Source organism: Lissotriton vulgaris, chromosome 4_1 (assembly GCF_964263255.1).
Source record: "Lissotriton vulgaris chromosome 4_1, aLisVul1.2, whole genome shotgun sequence".
NCBI classification, from domain to species: domain Eukaryota; kingdom Metazoa; phylum Chordata; class Amphibia; order Caudata; family Salamandridae; genus Lissotriton; species Lissotriton vulgaris.
The window spans coordinates 1,135,892,731-1,135,907,572 of record NC_141691.1 but is presented as its reverse complement, the minus strand read 5'-3'; the positions used below and the strand labels follow the sequence as shown (position 1 = coordinate 1,135,907,572).

Below are 14,842 nucleotides of genomic sequence, written 5' to 3'. Positions count from 1 at the left end.
AGCACAGTTACAAACCCCCTTCCAGACCTACAAAGGACTATTGTCAGATGAAGCAATGATAAAAGTTGTAGACTAAAAAGTGCGGTAGGTAACATGGTGTAGTTCTAACATGATGATATTTAACTTGTTTATTCTCTACTTGTTACTTTAAGAGCCAACGCTACTTACCTTGTTTCCATAAAATGTACTTCTGTGTTTTGGAGAATGGTTCTCTCAAAATGTGCTACGTCAGTTGTTGCTGGTCTTCAATGTGGATGCTACTTTCTGGTCTGGGCTCTTCTGTTTCTCTTAAACCTACCTGAATAAATCTTCAAAATACTCTATCCAGTCTCGAGAGGTCATTGCAACTTTTTGGAAACGAGCAGACATTGAGTGGGGCCCACCATCAGATTTTTGTATTTTACTCTTCAGTAGCATGTGTACTGCCGGTCAAGGGAGTTGACACCCACAGCATAAATGTCAAAGGACCAGACACAAAATCATATCTATGTCTGGATATAGACTATAAAGGTGGGAGCATGAGTGTGAAAGAAAGTACATTGCTGCAACCAGGACTAGGGATTAAGGTCTGCCATTCTCCTTGCTGGGTGAGAGGCCATCATTCAGGAAGTGAAGACCACTTGCCCTTAACCTGGATCACCAGTCAGCCAAGACCAGCATACTTTGTGAGGAGGAGGAGGAAAGCGCCTGAAGGGAGTGAGGCACAGCATGGATCCTGTCATGTGGATTCCAGTGAGTGAAGTGTGAGACATCCGGTCTGACAGTGCTGGGTATCCGCCACTCTCATAGAAAGTTGGTGACCCCCCTGTGCCAGGTGGGGGCCACCATAAACTTTAGGGTTGTTGCCGTTGCCTTTAAAAGTTGACAAGCGCTGTGTGCCAAGTGTGGACTACTGTGAAGATGAGGGCTGTTGCTCTTGAGGTGGAGTAAGTCAGCCAGTTGACCGAGACCATTTTGCTAAGGTGATCCATTCTGAAGGATTAACCAAGAATGACATGACCTAGAAACCACTGCCAGTGATAACACCTACCGAATGCTGAGGATAATGTGGAGGAGATGTCCGACACTGTCGCTGGTCATCCGGAGATGAAGCGTCATTCAGATGAGAATGAAACACGCCGCAGACCTTCATCATCAAGTGGCTGCAGATCGAGAAGATGTGCCTTGGTCATCCCTGAACTTGCCACTGCCCTAGGTCAGGTAAGACTATTCTATGCAGTCAAGCCTTCCTGTGACTTGCACAAACTTAGTACGTAATGCTGCTCACATTGACTTTTAAGGCCAGAACAGGAATTTGTTGTGTGATGACTATCGTGGGCCACATCTGAATATATTGCCTTCATTATGGAATGGAGAATAAACATCACAAGTTAGAATAGAAGGGAGGACTTGGGGACACTGCTCACGACAACACCAGTGAGCTCATTCAAAAGACAGTGGATATAATTTAGTGTGCTATTGATATACATTGTGGACAATCAAATTGGAGTTACTGTTTGTACTTTGAGTCTGCGGCTCTGTATGCCTTAAACCAATTTCCCTTCCGAGATGCCTTGGATTGCTCGATTATACTAATATAATCCATCCACTAAAAAGATCAGCTCGACTTCATGGTCACTATTTCGAATCACAACATGTCCACTCAGTCTTTCATCCTTTTGAAGTCGATTGAATAAGTACCACTCATTTGGGATACAATAAACCCATGTGATCTGTTTATAGAGCTCAGATATTCCCCTTGGAGGTGAATATAGACTCCACATATATTTATTTGGTCAATATTAATTAAGGGAGGTTTTCCATTATAAATGATTAGAACATTGAATGTGGAGTACTCCATTAAATACAATGGAGTGCTCCGGGCTTCTGTGGGCCAGTAGAAGCTTCTATGGAGTACTTTTCTCTCCAGTCCCCTGCAGGAGAATGGTGTCCAGGTCATTTTCAAGAGTGCACAATACGGCCAATAATCAGAACCACAAGTATTATTATAAAAATTAACTAAAAACACCATAAGCGGTGCAGAAACATCAATGCTGACAATTTGATAAAAAGAACTAGCGATCCTACGCTTTACAGAAGAGGATGATTGTTTATTCGATACATAGGTACAAAGACCCCCCTATTTCTACAGTGGCTAGAAGGAATAGCCGGCAAGTTATACGTTTTGAAGCCTTTGAGATGACAGGGATTGGCAAGCCAGGTTTCTTGTAAACAGACAATAGTAAAATTGTTTATAACGTTTAGCCACTCTGGGAAATTGAGCTTGCTGTGCAACCCTGCTAAATTCCAGGAAATTACTGTGATACTAGTAGAGTCTGGGGGCTTAGAGTCAATGGGTAGCTCTTTGTCTAGCACAGATGGTGCCAGGGTCATTAGACCTTCAGAACTCGAATCTAACTGCGAGTTTTTATCAGAGGTCGGTGTTAGGTCTCAAATTTTGAGTTGAGGGGGTCTTCAGTGAATTATCCTTTAGACAGTCTAACCCCACCAAGGTTAGAAAGAGTGTCAAATCTATTAGAGGTGGTAATAGAAAATAGAGGGGTATTTGCATAGTTTGCCCCAGCAATTTGGGGTGAATGTTGCAGTGTGCCCTGTATTGGGGGGGCAGAGTGAAGTCAATACATTCGGCTGACTAAAACATTGTATAGAGGGTTTGTAGAAAAAACCAAGCGGAAGAACCATGATTTGCTCTTCATTTAAACGCAAAGACTTGAACCTGCCCAGTATATCATTAACTAGTCCTGGTGATTTAAATGAGAGGACTATACAATCACCCATAAACACTTTGGGATCACTACCGACCCAGCCCACCCATCTGGCCATCTTATAGTCTGCAAAAAGTGTTCCCCCAACCCCACTTTAGAATTTAGCCAGTTGAGAGATTTATTTCTCAGTGAATCCCATGTTTCATGTTGAGGTGACTCTGTTAGTGTAACGTTAGCCAAAATTACCACATAAGGAGTAAAATCAGGTGGCATATCTAATCTATCCCTGGCAAAAGGAGAATATTTGGGAGTTCTACACCCGCATAAATATTAGATTTGGGGATATTAGGAACCCCTCTCATGTCACAGGAGTTGACACATCATAATGTGGCTGAGATAGTTGCTGGGTCGCCTCTCTGCACTCCTTCTCGGTTTGCTGTACTTGGATTGTAGGAGGTATGCCAGCAATGTTAACAGTAGGTTCTTGCCTCCCAGTCCCAGTACATATACTTACTGAACCCAATATTTCAGCACAAGATAATACGGCACATTCAACAGCTTTTAGGCGATCAATAAGGCTGCATACAGAGGTTTTAATAAGATCTAAAAGTTCATGTACGCATGCCACTAATGAAGAACAAGCCAAAGAATCTAATGGTGCAACGGACAGTGCCTTATTTAAATCTCTCTGAGATTTTGAACATTGTCCCGTTTTCAAGACAGTCACCTTCTTTGATGGATTCACTTTCCTGTCACACAAAGTGGTATTAGTCTTTGCCAAAAATGGATTTATTGGTTTGGAGCACTTAGATGGAGGACTAGAGCTTAAGGTGACCAGAGCATCTTTGGCCAAAGTTTGACCCCACTCATCTTTTTTCACAGCATCTAGGCTAGTGGGTTGTAATCCCGGGATTAATTCCAAATCCGAGGATCGTGGGATACATTTACTTATTGAAACAGCCCCACTCTCAGTACATATGGTTATTGTTTCCTCCACGCTTAGAATTTGCTGTTCAATGGCTCCCATTGCCAAAGTTATAAAGTACATAATGGATTGCCGTTATTTAGAAGGTGAGTTGGCTAACGTGGAGCTCGGATGGTTCTTTTTCCCCATGACCAGATAGTATGGTAAAATGTTAAAATGTACTCCAATTTGAAAAACCCCAAATAAACTCTTGGTGATGAACAAGTCACCATACAGGGGGACAAACACAATTTACAGGTTACAGTACCTTTGTAGAAGAGTCCTCACATGCACAAGGGGTGGATGGACATGGATCGCAGTCAAATCTCACAGCAAAGAGGGGGGCCCAGTCCTGCCTCCTCCTGCCGCTGACGGGCGCAGCTGGGCCAGCCCTTGGCCCGGGCACGCCCACGCGCGTCCCGTGCTGCGGGAGTCCAAGCCCCCTTTTGACCGCCTCCTGGCGCGTAAGCACACATTGGCGCCTCCCGGCGCTTGGAACTATTGGGGATAAAGTCCCCTGATGGTAGTAGCAAGCTGGCGGATAGGATTAACAAACACGGGCTCCCACTCTGCGGGAGTCCAAGCCCCCTTTTTAGCGTCTCCTGGCGTGTAAGCACACAGCGCCTCCAGGCGTTTGGAACTATGGGGGATGAAGTCCCCTGATGGCGATAGCAAGCTGGCATGAAGGTGACGAAATGCATGTTCAATAATAATCCAAGTACCCTTGCTAACTGGGCTAATGCCTCGCCCAATGGCATACTAGTCAAACCCGTGCTGTGTGGAGCGTCATTGCGCCCCAATCCCGGTCGCACAGTGAAATCATCGATATACAATGATGGTCCAATATAATTCAGTCATCCATTTTACTCCATTTCATCTGAATTTATTCCAAACCTTTTGACACTCTTTCTATTTTATTCCATATGCAAGGTGTCATGCCTTTTCAAAAGCTTCAGGTGCTGAAGATGTGCCCATCCATACCTCTTTCAAAAACAAGGCAAAAACGCATGATACTTCTTAAGCAATATTCTTTATTCCAACCCAATGCATTTCGGGCTTATCCAGCCCTTCTTCAGGGGTAACTGCGAACACTTCATCCCGCTCTTAACTCTGCATCCTCCTTCATGAAAGTGTTTTTTGGTAATTAGAACATTCTGCCCTCTAGGGGCCGAATGTTCTAATAGCCTTAGAGGCCTCCTAGCGGGCTCTACCTGCCATTAAAGAACCGCTCCCTTGTTAAATCGCTGGAGGGGCCTTTTAATGGACGGTAGAGCCCGCTAGGTCGGGCTCTAAGGCTATAATGGAATTTGCCTTTGAGACCTCTGGGGGATAGCTGGAGCAAAGAACGAGCTACAGCTGAGTGACGGGTGCTGCAGATTTAACAATGAGAATATTGAAACTTCCTTGCGAGTGCTCATCTGTTTCATTCTTGCTTCACCGAAAGGTAATAATTGATTCATTGCATCAGCACCTAGCTCTAGCCCTCAGTTCACTCACTCTTTGTAACCTGGTTTTTAATTCATTGTTTGCACGGGTGTCCTAAGGTGCCCTTAACCTGGTGAGACCGTGTTAAATTACTCCAGAGGTCAAACGTTGTCTACAACTAATCAATCAGACTTGCTTACCATTTTCTGTTCCTAACTGGAAACTGTTAAATCCTGTTTCATCCAACTTTATTGTGAAAACCATAGAAGTTTGTTTGATTCTTTACAGATATAGTGTTGCAAGTTTAAGTTTTCCTTTTCTGTGAGATTACTGGGGACACAAGCACTTTTTGCATCATTCTGCTATCTCTTTTCATGATTATTTGTGTCTATCAATATTGTTTATTAAATTCATACGAAAGGGCTAGGCTACTGTTTTTTTAAACATATTTTCATTATTTGTTCATAGTTTATATTTTTGACAAATGAGTCCCGGCTAAGCTACTGTTTTTCATATTTATAATTAACACATGTGACACATTTGATATTCCTGCTCACTCAACAGGTAAGATCAGTTTGTAGTATTCCTTTCTCGTCAACTGGTACTCCCATTGTCCCTCCACAGAAAGTACTTTATGCAGTAAGGACTGTACCTGATACATGTGCATAGAATTCACAGTGATTTTTCCTGCTTTAGGTTGACCTACAGTAACTGCACTACGTACTCCAGTGTAAGTAATTTTATACTGAAAGTAAAAGATTTATTTCATTTGATTGTAGTGTTGATACTGCATACCGGATGCCAGGTGTAACAATAAATTGTGTGTGCAGCTTATGTGGTTTAAACTATTAATTAACTATTTAAAAAAGACCTTCCATGGGCCTTTTATTTGATACCATGGATAAATACATTAAAAAAAACGCACTCTAAATAGGTAGGGGGGAGTGAAAAATAAAGGGGGAAGTGAAAAAAACTAAGAAACAATTAAGTCTGGAGTTTACCTCACCTCCTTTTGTGTTTGTTTTCACAGGGACTGAAAAAATGGTGTACTGGTAAAAAACGATTCACAGTAACACATCAGAAGGTATACTGATTTAACAAGCAAACTAAAGCAGCACAATATGTAAACTCATCATAACAAATTGGTCCTCAGACTTACCTATACACTCATTTATGATAACGGGTAACATTTTTAAAACATGCAGCATGTTATTGGGATTTTTCATCTCTCCCTAGTACCGACCTTAGGGGGCCGATTTACAGAACTAACTTAAGACAAAATCCTAAACTTACTACTTTTGGTATTCACAGAAGGCATTTAGTAGTAATAAAGTTAGGATTTTGTCTTAACTTTGACTTAAGACAGACTTAAGACAAACTTAAGACAAACTTAAGACAGACTTAAGACAGAATTTAGGACATACTTAAGACAGACTTTAGGACAGACTTAAGACAGACTTAAGACAGACTTAAGACAAACTTAAGACAAAATCCTAACTCAGGTCTGTCTTAAGTCTGTCTTAAGTCTGTCTTAAGTCAAACTTAAGACAAAATCCTAACTTTACTACTACTAAATAATGCCTTCTGTGAATACCAAAAGTAGTACGTTTAGGATTTTGTCTTAAGTTAGTTCTATGAATCGGGCCCTTAGAATCTCGAAGTGTATTTCAAAACAACTTTTCTTGACAGTGTCACACCATGGCAATTACTTGACTGCATGGCTGCAGTCAGAGAAAAGTTTGTGCTGTTGAACATTCACGGAACCTATTTTCAAATGGCTTTAGGATAAGCAGTACATATTCCAAAAACCCAATTTTTACACCCTTTGCATAAAAGTGCATTCTAAACAGAACATAATAAGACCGAAAAGCAATCCCAGTGTTTTGCTTTTTGTGAATATAGATAGGTTCATGGGTTTGAACAGAAAGAATCGTCGCTGTACTGATTCCTCACTTGAAGATTACATAGCTAACTCTAAAGAGGTGTCTTGGCCTTTTAGCCTTGCTAAAATACATAGTCAGCTCTTATGCATCAATGAAAATTGAAAGTTGAATCATTTCATTATAAGCAGAATTTTATTTTAAAACCACAATGTACAGTAAAATATATGAATTGTTTGTGTCGAGCCAAGCTTCAATGTCCCTCTCCTCCAAGAAAACATGGCTCGTCAAATTGAGAGAAGAAGCATGTGCTAAACAGGGCTTCCCCAATAGCCCTTTGTTTGGGTTTTTGTTCGGCAGCCATGTTTTCAGCCATAAATAAAAGAATGGTTTTGGAACTGCTAGCCAAGTAGTTCCCTGACTAATTGTTGCCTTTACACTGTGAGCGATTAAACCTATGGATCTTCTGACCACTCTCACCATTTAGCGGGGTGGTTGATCTTTCATGCTTTTTAATAATTATCTGGTTTAGAAACAGGTAGGTTGCTTTGAAGTAACTGTTGAATGTTTAATCAGCAAGTGGTTTACTAAAATGACACAGAAAGAGTTGTGTCAACACAAATGGCCAAGAACTTGCTACTCTATTTCATCTATGCAGGCAGAGCTCAAATAGCTTCCCAATCAACATCAGAACAGCTCCTATGCTCCTGCAAGGAACTCAAGGTCCATATTTTCAGAAAACACTGTACCCAACATCTTAGCAACCTAGGTATAACCTACCTCCTGTCCCCGATTATGGATCACAAATCAGAGCTTATGTCCTCAATTCAGCACTCTTTTGTTCTCCAGCTAGGTCTGCACTCTATAAATACCTTAAATAGATCAATACATACACATAAACGTCCATGCCTGCATACATTACCTAAATACACATCCAAGAGAGTAACACCGGCCCTTTTCAGGGGACCCCATTTGAATCCAAGGCTATGACTATCTTTGAGATATATGAGTCTCAGGGGCCCCTTACCACATTCTGTGGGGGGGTCCATCTTGTTTCATTACATCACTGGAATTAACATGTAAACCATTTGGATCTATTTCAGAGAGATTCGGTGCAGTTGATACTCACATATAAGGTAGGAGAGTACAACTCCAGGAATGTAGCTTCCCAAGATGGTGAAAAAAGCACAGAAGCTGCAGATGAGGAGGCAGAACTGAAAGGAAAAAGCAGACAAGAGTAAATTTCATGTATTGACTTTCAGAATCTATTCAAGGATCCCCCACGGGCTTATTTGTTTGATGAAAAGAAATAGCAAACAATGCCTAAGCGGGAACAATAGACTTGTGGCTGCAGTAGTACCAAGGCACGGTGAACACAACAGACTAATGTACTTCTGCAGTAAAAGAGCATTTGCTTAGGCACAAAATAGGGTGCGGCTGACTGTTATATCAGATTATAAATATCGCACGCTACTCTAACCAAAAGATCCTGAAACCAGCTTCCCTCCCACAGAGACCCTTAACACAAGTGGGCTGAAATTAAAGGAGAAAGATGGCATGCCAGGTAGTGCCGCGAGGGACAGTACAGTGAGGCAGGTTACCCCAGAGGTAGAGGAATGAGAGTTAGAGAAGGCATTTGAAATGAAGAGGAGGCTAGACACTATCTGTCGTTATGATCATATTCACAGCATGCCCAAAACTCAACAACTGGAAACAAAGGATTTTGCAAATCATGAGGTGCTCTTGTGTTTGGGGGTCTCTCATAAATCCTGTGTTGACCTTGTCCTTCTTGAAACTACTAAGTCAACTTTGCACGGCTTTTAGCTCCACAGAATCACTGCGCTATTTCTGGTCGGTCCTGTGACCTGCGTTATGACCAGCAGCTCAGAAGTACACCACAGGGAAGGAAACCTTTTTTACTCCCCATAAATGGTTTTACTGCATTAGGAAACAAGAGCGTGCAATTGCTGGCAGAAATACTCTGTCACTATTCTGGGGTAGGGAATTATCGAAGAAAGTCAGTCACAGTCTAAGGATGTCAGTCGTAAACACAACACTGCAAGTTACTGACAAAGTGACATTGAAGAAGACATAGTAGAAATGTTCAAAATGAATGACCACACAGAGACTCAAGCAAGGGTGACTGAGCATCTTTTTGTCTGTAGGATAATAAGGTAAAAATATGCAAAAAATATGAAAAAGTGGAAGAATGCAAGGGTAAGACAGAATAGAGAAAACAAGTGGGCCTGAAAGTCAGAGAAACATCTGGTGTGAACAATCAAACGTATATGACGTCCTCTGCCCAGCCACGGGGCATGAGTGCACATAATGTGGAAAATCAGTGTTGGGCATTCTGGAGGGCTATAGCCACTCACCGACTTCAAAAGAAGAAAGGAAGTCTTTCTAACTTTACCTAGCTAATATTACAAGAAGAGTAGCTTGTAAAGCTCAGGATGGAAGCAATGTGCTGTCTGGTCCACATGTTGGATGTGGTGGGCAATGAAGTAGGAGGCTACAAAGCTACAGGAAGGGGACAGGGAATGGAAAAGGCAGAACATAAGGGAGTGTAACACAGGAAGCGGGTCAAGAAGTGTGGCTCAGTGGTTAGAGGCGGCAGACCCGGATGCTGGGATCGACCGTGGACCAGGGTTCGATTCCCCGCCTCAGCGGGTCTCGGGCTCAAAAATTCCACGGCCTCGACAATTCTCGCTCCGGTGCCTACTCGACTCACGGGGTCTCACTCTGCAACTCTGGGCAATAGCTTGCTTAATCTCCACAACGGCCCCTCGCGGCGGGATGCCTGGCTTTCACCCTGTGGACACCATGCCGGGGCCTCTCACAGGGGAATGCCAGGACGGGTTCCCTAAGCAAGCGCCAGGATGCCCTTTGGGTGACAGGTTGTGCTATATAAGTACACCTCCATTTACATTTACATTTACAAGCAAGAAAGCAACACGGCGTGCAGTGGAGACAGGGTGTTTGGCATCAGAGAAGCACATGAAACAGCTTGCAATATGTGGGAGACAGCAACACGAGCTGACGTGGTTATTTGGCATGGAGAAGCACACGAAGGAAAGGGCTGGAAAATTCATGCATTCTCATGAGCTGATTAAGCAAAAAGAAAAAAGTAGTTCCCTTAAAGTGAGCAGTGGAAGGATAGAAGCCAGATAATCAAATCAATAGCAAATCGGCTATGCTCTAGGGGAGGGCCAAAAACAAGATGGACAAGCTCATGCAAGGAATTCCACAGAATAAAAAGAAAGCAAATGAAAGTGGCAATAAAGCCAACCAATGGTAAGCAATGAACGGGATGTAAGCCTGGAAAACTTCTTGGTAAGCACACAAAAGGTCTTTTGCAAACATACAAAATGTACTGCCTGGTAAGCTCCAACTAAAAAGACAAAAACATCACTATATCACGACATGATGATGGGTGGTTATGAAGCACACATCATTTATTGAGATCTGTGAAGTGCTCTACATAAAAACCTGAACGTAAGGTTGGTTAGAGAAGTTTGTGATCACAATGTTTTGCTATACTAAATTCCTTTATTAGTGCATGTTCACAAACAGTCTCTTGGTGCTAATGAAATACTTATTTCCAGGCTAAAACTGCGAAGTTAACAGGGAGAGAAAAACGCAAGACAACTTCAAGTAACATATATTAAAAAGTGATGTCTTTGTTTCCTTCTTAGAGTGTAAGAGATTTATTTTTCCGCTTGAAGGGAGGATGAAAGAGCACACCCGTGTGGCTACTGACAGGGAGAATGCTCTGTCTCCATATTTGACTGTCCTTGATCACGCAATGTCTAGAAGCTTAAGACTTGCAGAAAGAAGGACTAGCGAGGGCGTATAGAGAGTAAAGACTGTCATTTATTACTTTGTGTTCTACTATCAGGTCTTTAAATGTAATTATGGCTCAAATAGGAGGCCAGTGCTAACAACACCTCAGAAGAGGCATATGAGAAAGAGAAGGGTCTTTGTATCAGATACATTCATAGAGTTTTAGACTAACTGTAAGCGGAAGATAAATGGGTTGGATACTACAAATTGTATACCTTATTGGATAATACAAACACAGATATAAAAAGTATACCTACAGAAAAAATATAGAAAAATATATATTTTCAAATAAGATATAAATACACTATTAGGCTAAGCGGCCAGGGGTAGAGAGATTAAATTAGTAATTTGGGGATAAATGAATGTCAAGGTGATCAAGTGACTAGCACTCTCTGGTTCAACAAAGAGAGCTTTCAGTGCTCATTTCAATGTAATAATGGTGTGCGTAGCTTATTTTATTATTTGGTCCAGCATTTCATATTAGTAAACCATGCAACTGGAAAGATCGAGGACGTGATGTAGCAGAATGGAGCTTGAGTACACCTAGTATGTGCAGGACTTAAATCATACTAGTCGAAGAAAAATTTGAAGAGCCATTATGGCAGAAAGGTCTTCAGATCCTTGCTGTATGCAACTCTGAATACCGTGAAGAGTAATTTTTAGGAGTAGGTCTGACGTGGCTGTGCCTTCAGAGTTTTTTGCAGCTTTTTGTTGCCTGGTTCAGCCATTTTTGGACTTTCAGAATTAGTTTCTGAGGAAAGTAGGTGCAGGTGATGTTACACTAGTCAAGACGAGTCATGAAGCAGCTCTTTCCAACTACACCCCGAGTTGCTTACGAGAAGTTGGAGAATGTGTCAGACAAGAAAAAGTTCTGGATTGACAATTTTAATCATTGCATTAACTTTTTGAGAAAACAAGAGAGGGAGTCAAAGTATATCCTCAGGCACCATACTTGTGATGACATAGTATGACGGGTTCAAAGGACTGTGGCCAGTCGAATAGTAATGATTAAGGTGCTGTTCCTCCCATTACCAGAATCTCATTTCCAACTCTTTTCATAGTAAGGAAACTCCCTTTCCTCAAATGGAAATTAATTCAAGAGGATATTTTCTTTTGTCTATTTTCCACAGGGATGTGGATTTACATTTGGATGTCAGCAGAGTCCAATGTGAAATTCAACTGGCTGAGTCACAACAGAGATAAGAGTTCTAAGGGCCACTTTGTAGGTGTTGAGAATTGATGTGGGCATGATGCTCTCCACTTACACAGTAGGGGCACATTTGAGATTTAAGTACTTGGATGCATGGCGTGATCCATGGCTAAAAATCCTGGGTGAAATGGGATGCAAGGATTACTGGAAGTTGACAGCTATGGAGGAAACACTGGTTAGGGTGTCCAGGGATGTGTTGGCTAGGGGTACGTCAGATTGCTGTGTACTTTGTGCAGATATTGTGAGAACCCTTTTGTGATAAATGAAAGGGATGAAATGTTGATAGCCATCGAACTTATTTAATGATCAGAAGAAGAGTGTTTGATGGAGAGGTGGATTTGTAAGTGGAAAATAAATTAAGATGAGGTCAAGTTGGTTTACCATGTGAAGGAGTGATAGACAGCCACATTATGAAATCTGAATGAAGCAGTGATAGTGTTATGCTAAGTTGAGGATGGCGATAGAAGGTTGCTGGCAGCTAAAATTGGAGAGTCTTAAGAAGATGCCAAAGCCCCACAAACTTGCATGAGGATTTATAGTCAGTGGAAGGCTATATGGATAACAGCATGGTCCGGCAGGCTCCTTTGGTTCTGTGCAGGCCTCTTTAAAAAGCTGTGTTAGCATCCCCAACATTATAAATATGATTTGATTGAAAATGACCTGCAAATAAGTCTTCTGTTTGCTCCCTAATTACAGTTAGCAATTCTGGGTCCTTCATCTGGTTAGTAATTCTGAATACCTCATCAGATATCTAGAAAATGTCCAATGTTTAATGCTCTTACTAGGGCCAGACTCCAGAATTGATAGAATGACAAATGTGCCTGGGAATAATTAATACATTTACTAATTTATTAGTCAGTAGTTTGGGGATTACAAACAAATCTATCAGACTACAAGAATAATAATTATGGGAATCAAAGTAGATTTATGTCAGAAATAAATGGCAATAAAACCTGTACAATTTACACATTAAAGCAATCCATTCTGTTATAGTAAGCATGTTCATCCCCACAAGAACATTTCATTGTCAAAGTGGATCACATGAAACCAATCTGAAAATTCAAATACCTTAGTGGATCATATAAAAACCCTCATAAGAAGGTCCAATATCTAACTGAGGTGACTGTATTGAAGCTTCATTAAAAAAGCAACATTCGTGAGTCCCACAGCTAAGCAGTTTAGATGACTTCAGTCCCTGTGTTTGCCTGGTAAGCTACCAGACGTTTGAGTAATGTGTCACCTCCAGATATAAAGTAGTACCCAAAAAGAATATGAAAACACTGGCAATAATTACATTGGTTTCCTTTATCTGTGAAGTCCAGTACCATTGTTTTTTAAACAAGAGTTCTGACTTCCAAGTAATGAAAGGTACCTACTACCTCAATTTCAGTCCTTAAAAAGGTTCCTCTCAGACCATTAGCTGTTGGTGCTCAGCTATGATGGTGATTCCCAACAAGGAGGAACACAGAACTGGTGGCTTAATCCAGAGGCTCTCACAGTTACTGTAGTCTGGTCGGAAATCAAAAACAGCAGAGAGGGATATCTAGTGACCGATTTAGAACATGCAGATGCCCGTGCACTTGAAAGGAAGGCAGTGATTAGGGGAGAATGCATGTTGAAAATATAAGGTATGAAGCAGCACCTACAACACACCCTAACGCATCAGGAGGCTAGGTCGGCACTGCTCCTGGCATGCAAAGCTACTGATGTTGGCCAGGCTCGAGCCAGACTAGAACTCAGCCGAGATATTGAAGACTCTTGGAATACACTGGTAAACATATCCGTAGGGATTATAGGCAAATGTTACACCTGGAAGAGGACATGTCAGGAAGACTCCTAGCCAGGAAGAATCCCCTCCCTCAATACTGACCTTGAACAGGCCGGATGGGACCACAGCAGTGAAACAGACACTAGCATTAATGATACCTTGTTGGTAATTCGGGTCCACCTCTATGAAAGCCTGGGCCTGCCGGAAGCATCGCAGATCAAGGCATTACTGGAACTACTGGAAAAAATTAGGTTCCCACAGCTGTTAGGGGAAGATACGTACTAGAGCTGGAAATCACTAGAGAGGAGGTAATTGTTTCTATTTGCACTCTGTCTTCAGGAAAGGCCCCTGAGGGGACAGATTCCCCTCAGAGTTTTATCAAGCATACACCGACATTGATTCAAACTTATTACTAGACTTAAGTACACTTGGAGGCAAAGCCGAGAGATATATTACTGTATAACATATGAGAGGCTAATATTGTAATGGTACCCAAACCTGATAAAAATCAGTTGAAGCCCAGTTCGTACCAGCCATTATCTATGCTAAGTGTAGATAATATAATTTTCTCCAAGATTTATAGCCAATAAAGTGTTACCTAGGGCTGAGTATATGGTTCTTGAAGACCCATGCAGCTTCATCCTGAGCTGCAACATACTTATGACACCTCAGCCATGTCAGGGCCTCCAGGAAGACTGTGCCCTAATGGAGCTTGCCTTTTAAAAGCCATTTGAATCTGTTGATTGAGAGTGCATGTTTAAAGTCCTTAGTGAGATGGGATTTGGAAAGAATTATCAGAGATGGGTGGGGCTCCCATATAGGGACAGAGTCACCAGAGTTTGTTCAGGAGTAGGACATCTGCCAGCTGGAGAGTGGAGAGGGGGACTGCTACTGCCAACTACTACCTCTAATACCACTTTGTAAAATGATTCCATGGATATATGGCATTCCTACCATCACAATATTACATTAATTGGAATTGCTGTTTAGTTCTATCATTCACTATAAGGTTCAAAAGCTGACAACTTTTTGTGATGAGAGTTTTTC

At 41.7% G+C, this 14,842-nt stretch overlaps 1 protein-coding gene across 1 annotated transcript in view; it reads right to left on the bottom strand.

The window, feature by feature from the left end:
- RETREG1 (reticulophagy regulator 1) overlaps positions 1-14,842 on the bottom strand; it is an 823,885-nt gene that overhangs the window by 159,504 nt on the left and 649,539 nt on the right. The window contains exon 5 of the mRNA XM_086965384.1: positions 8,104-8,188. Within this exon, the coding sequence (XP_086821510.1) occupies positions 8,104-8,188 (85 nt within the window). The remainder of the gene's footprint in view (positions 1-8,103; positions 8,189-14,842) is intronic.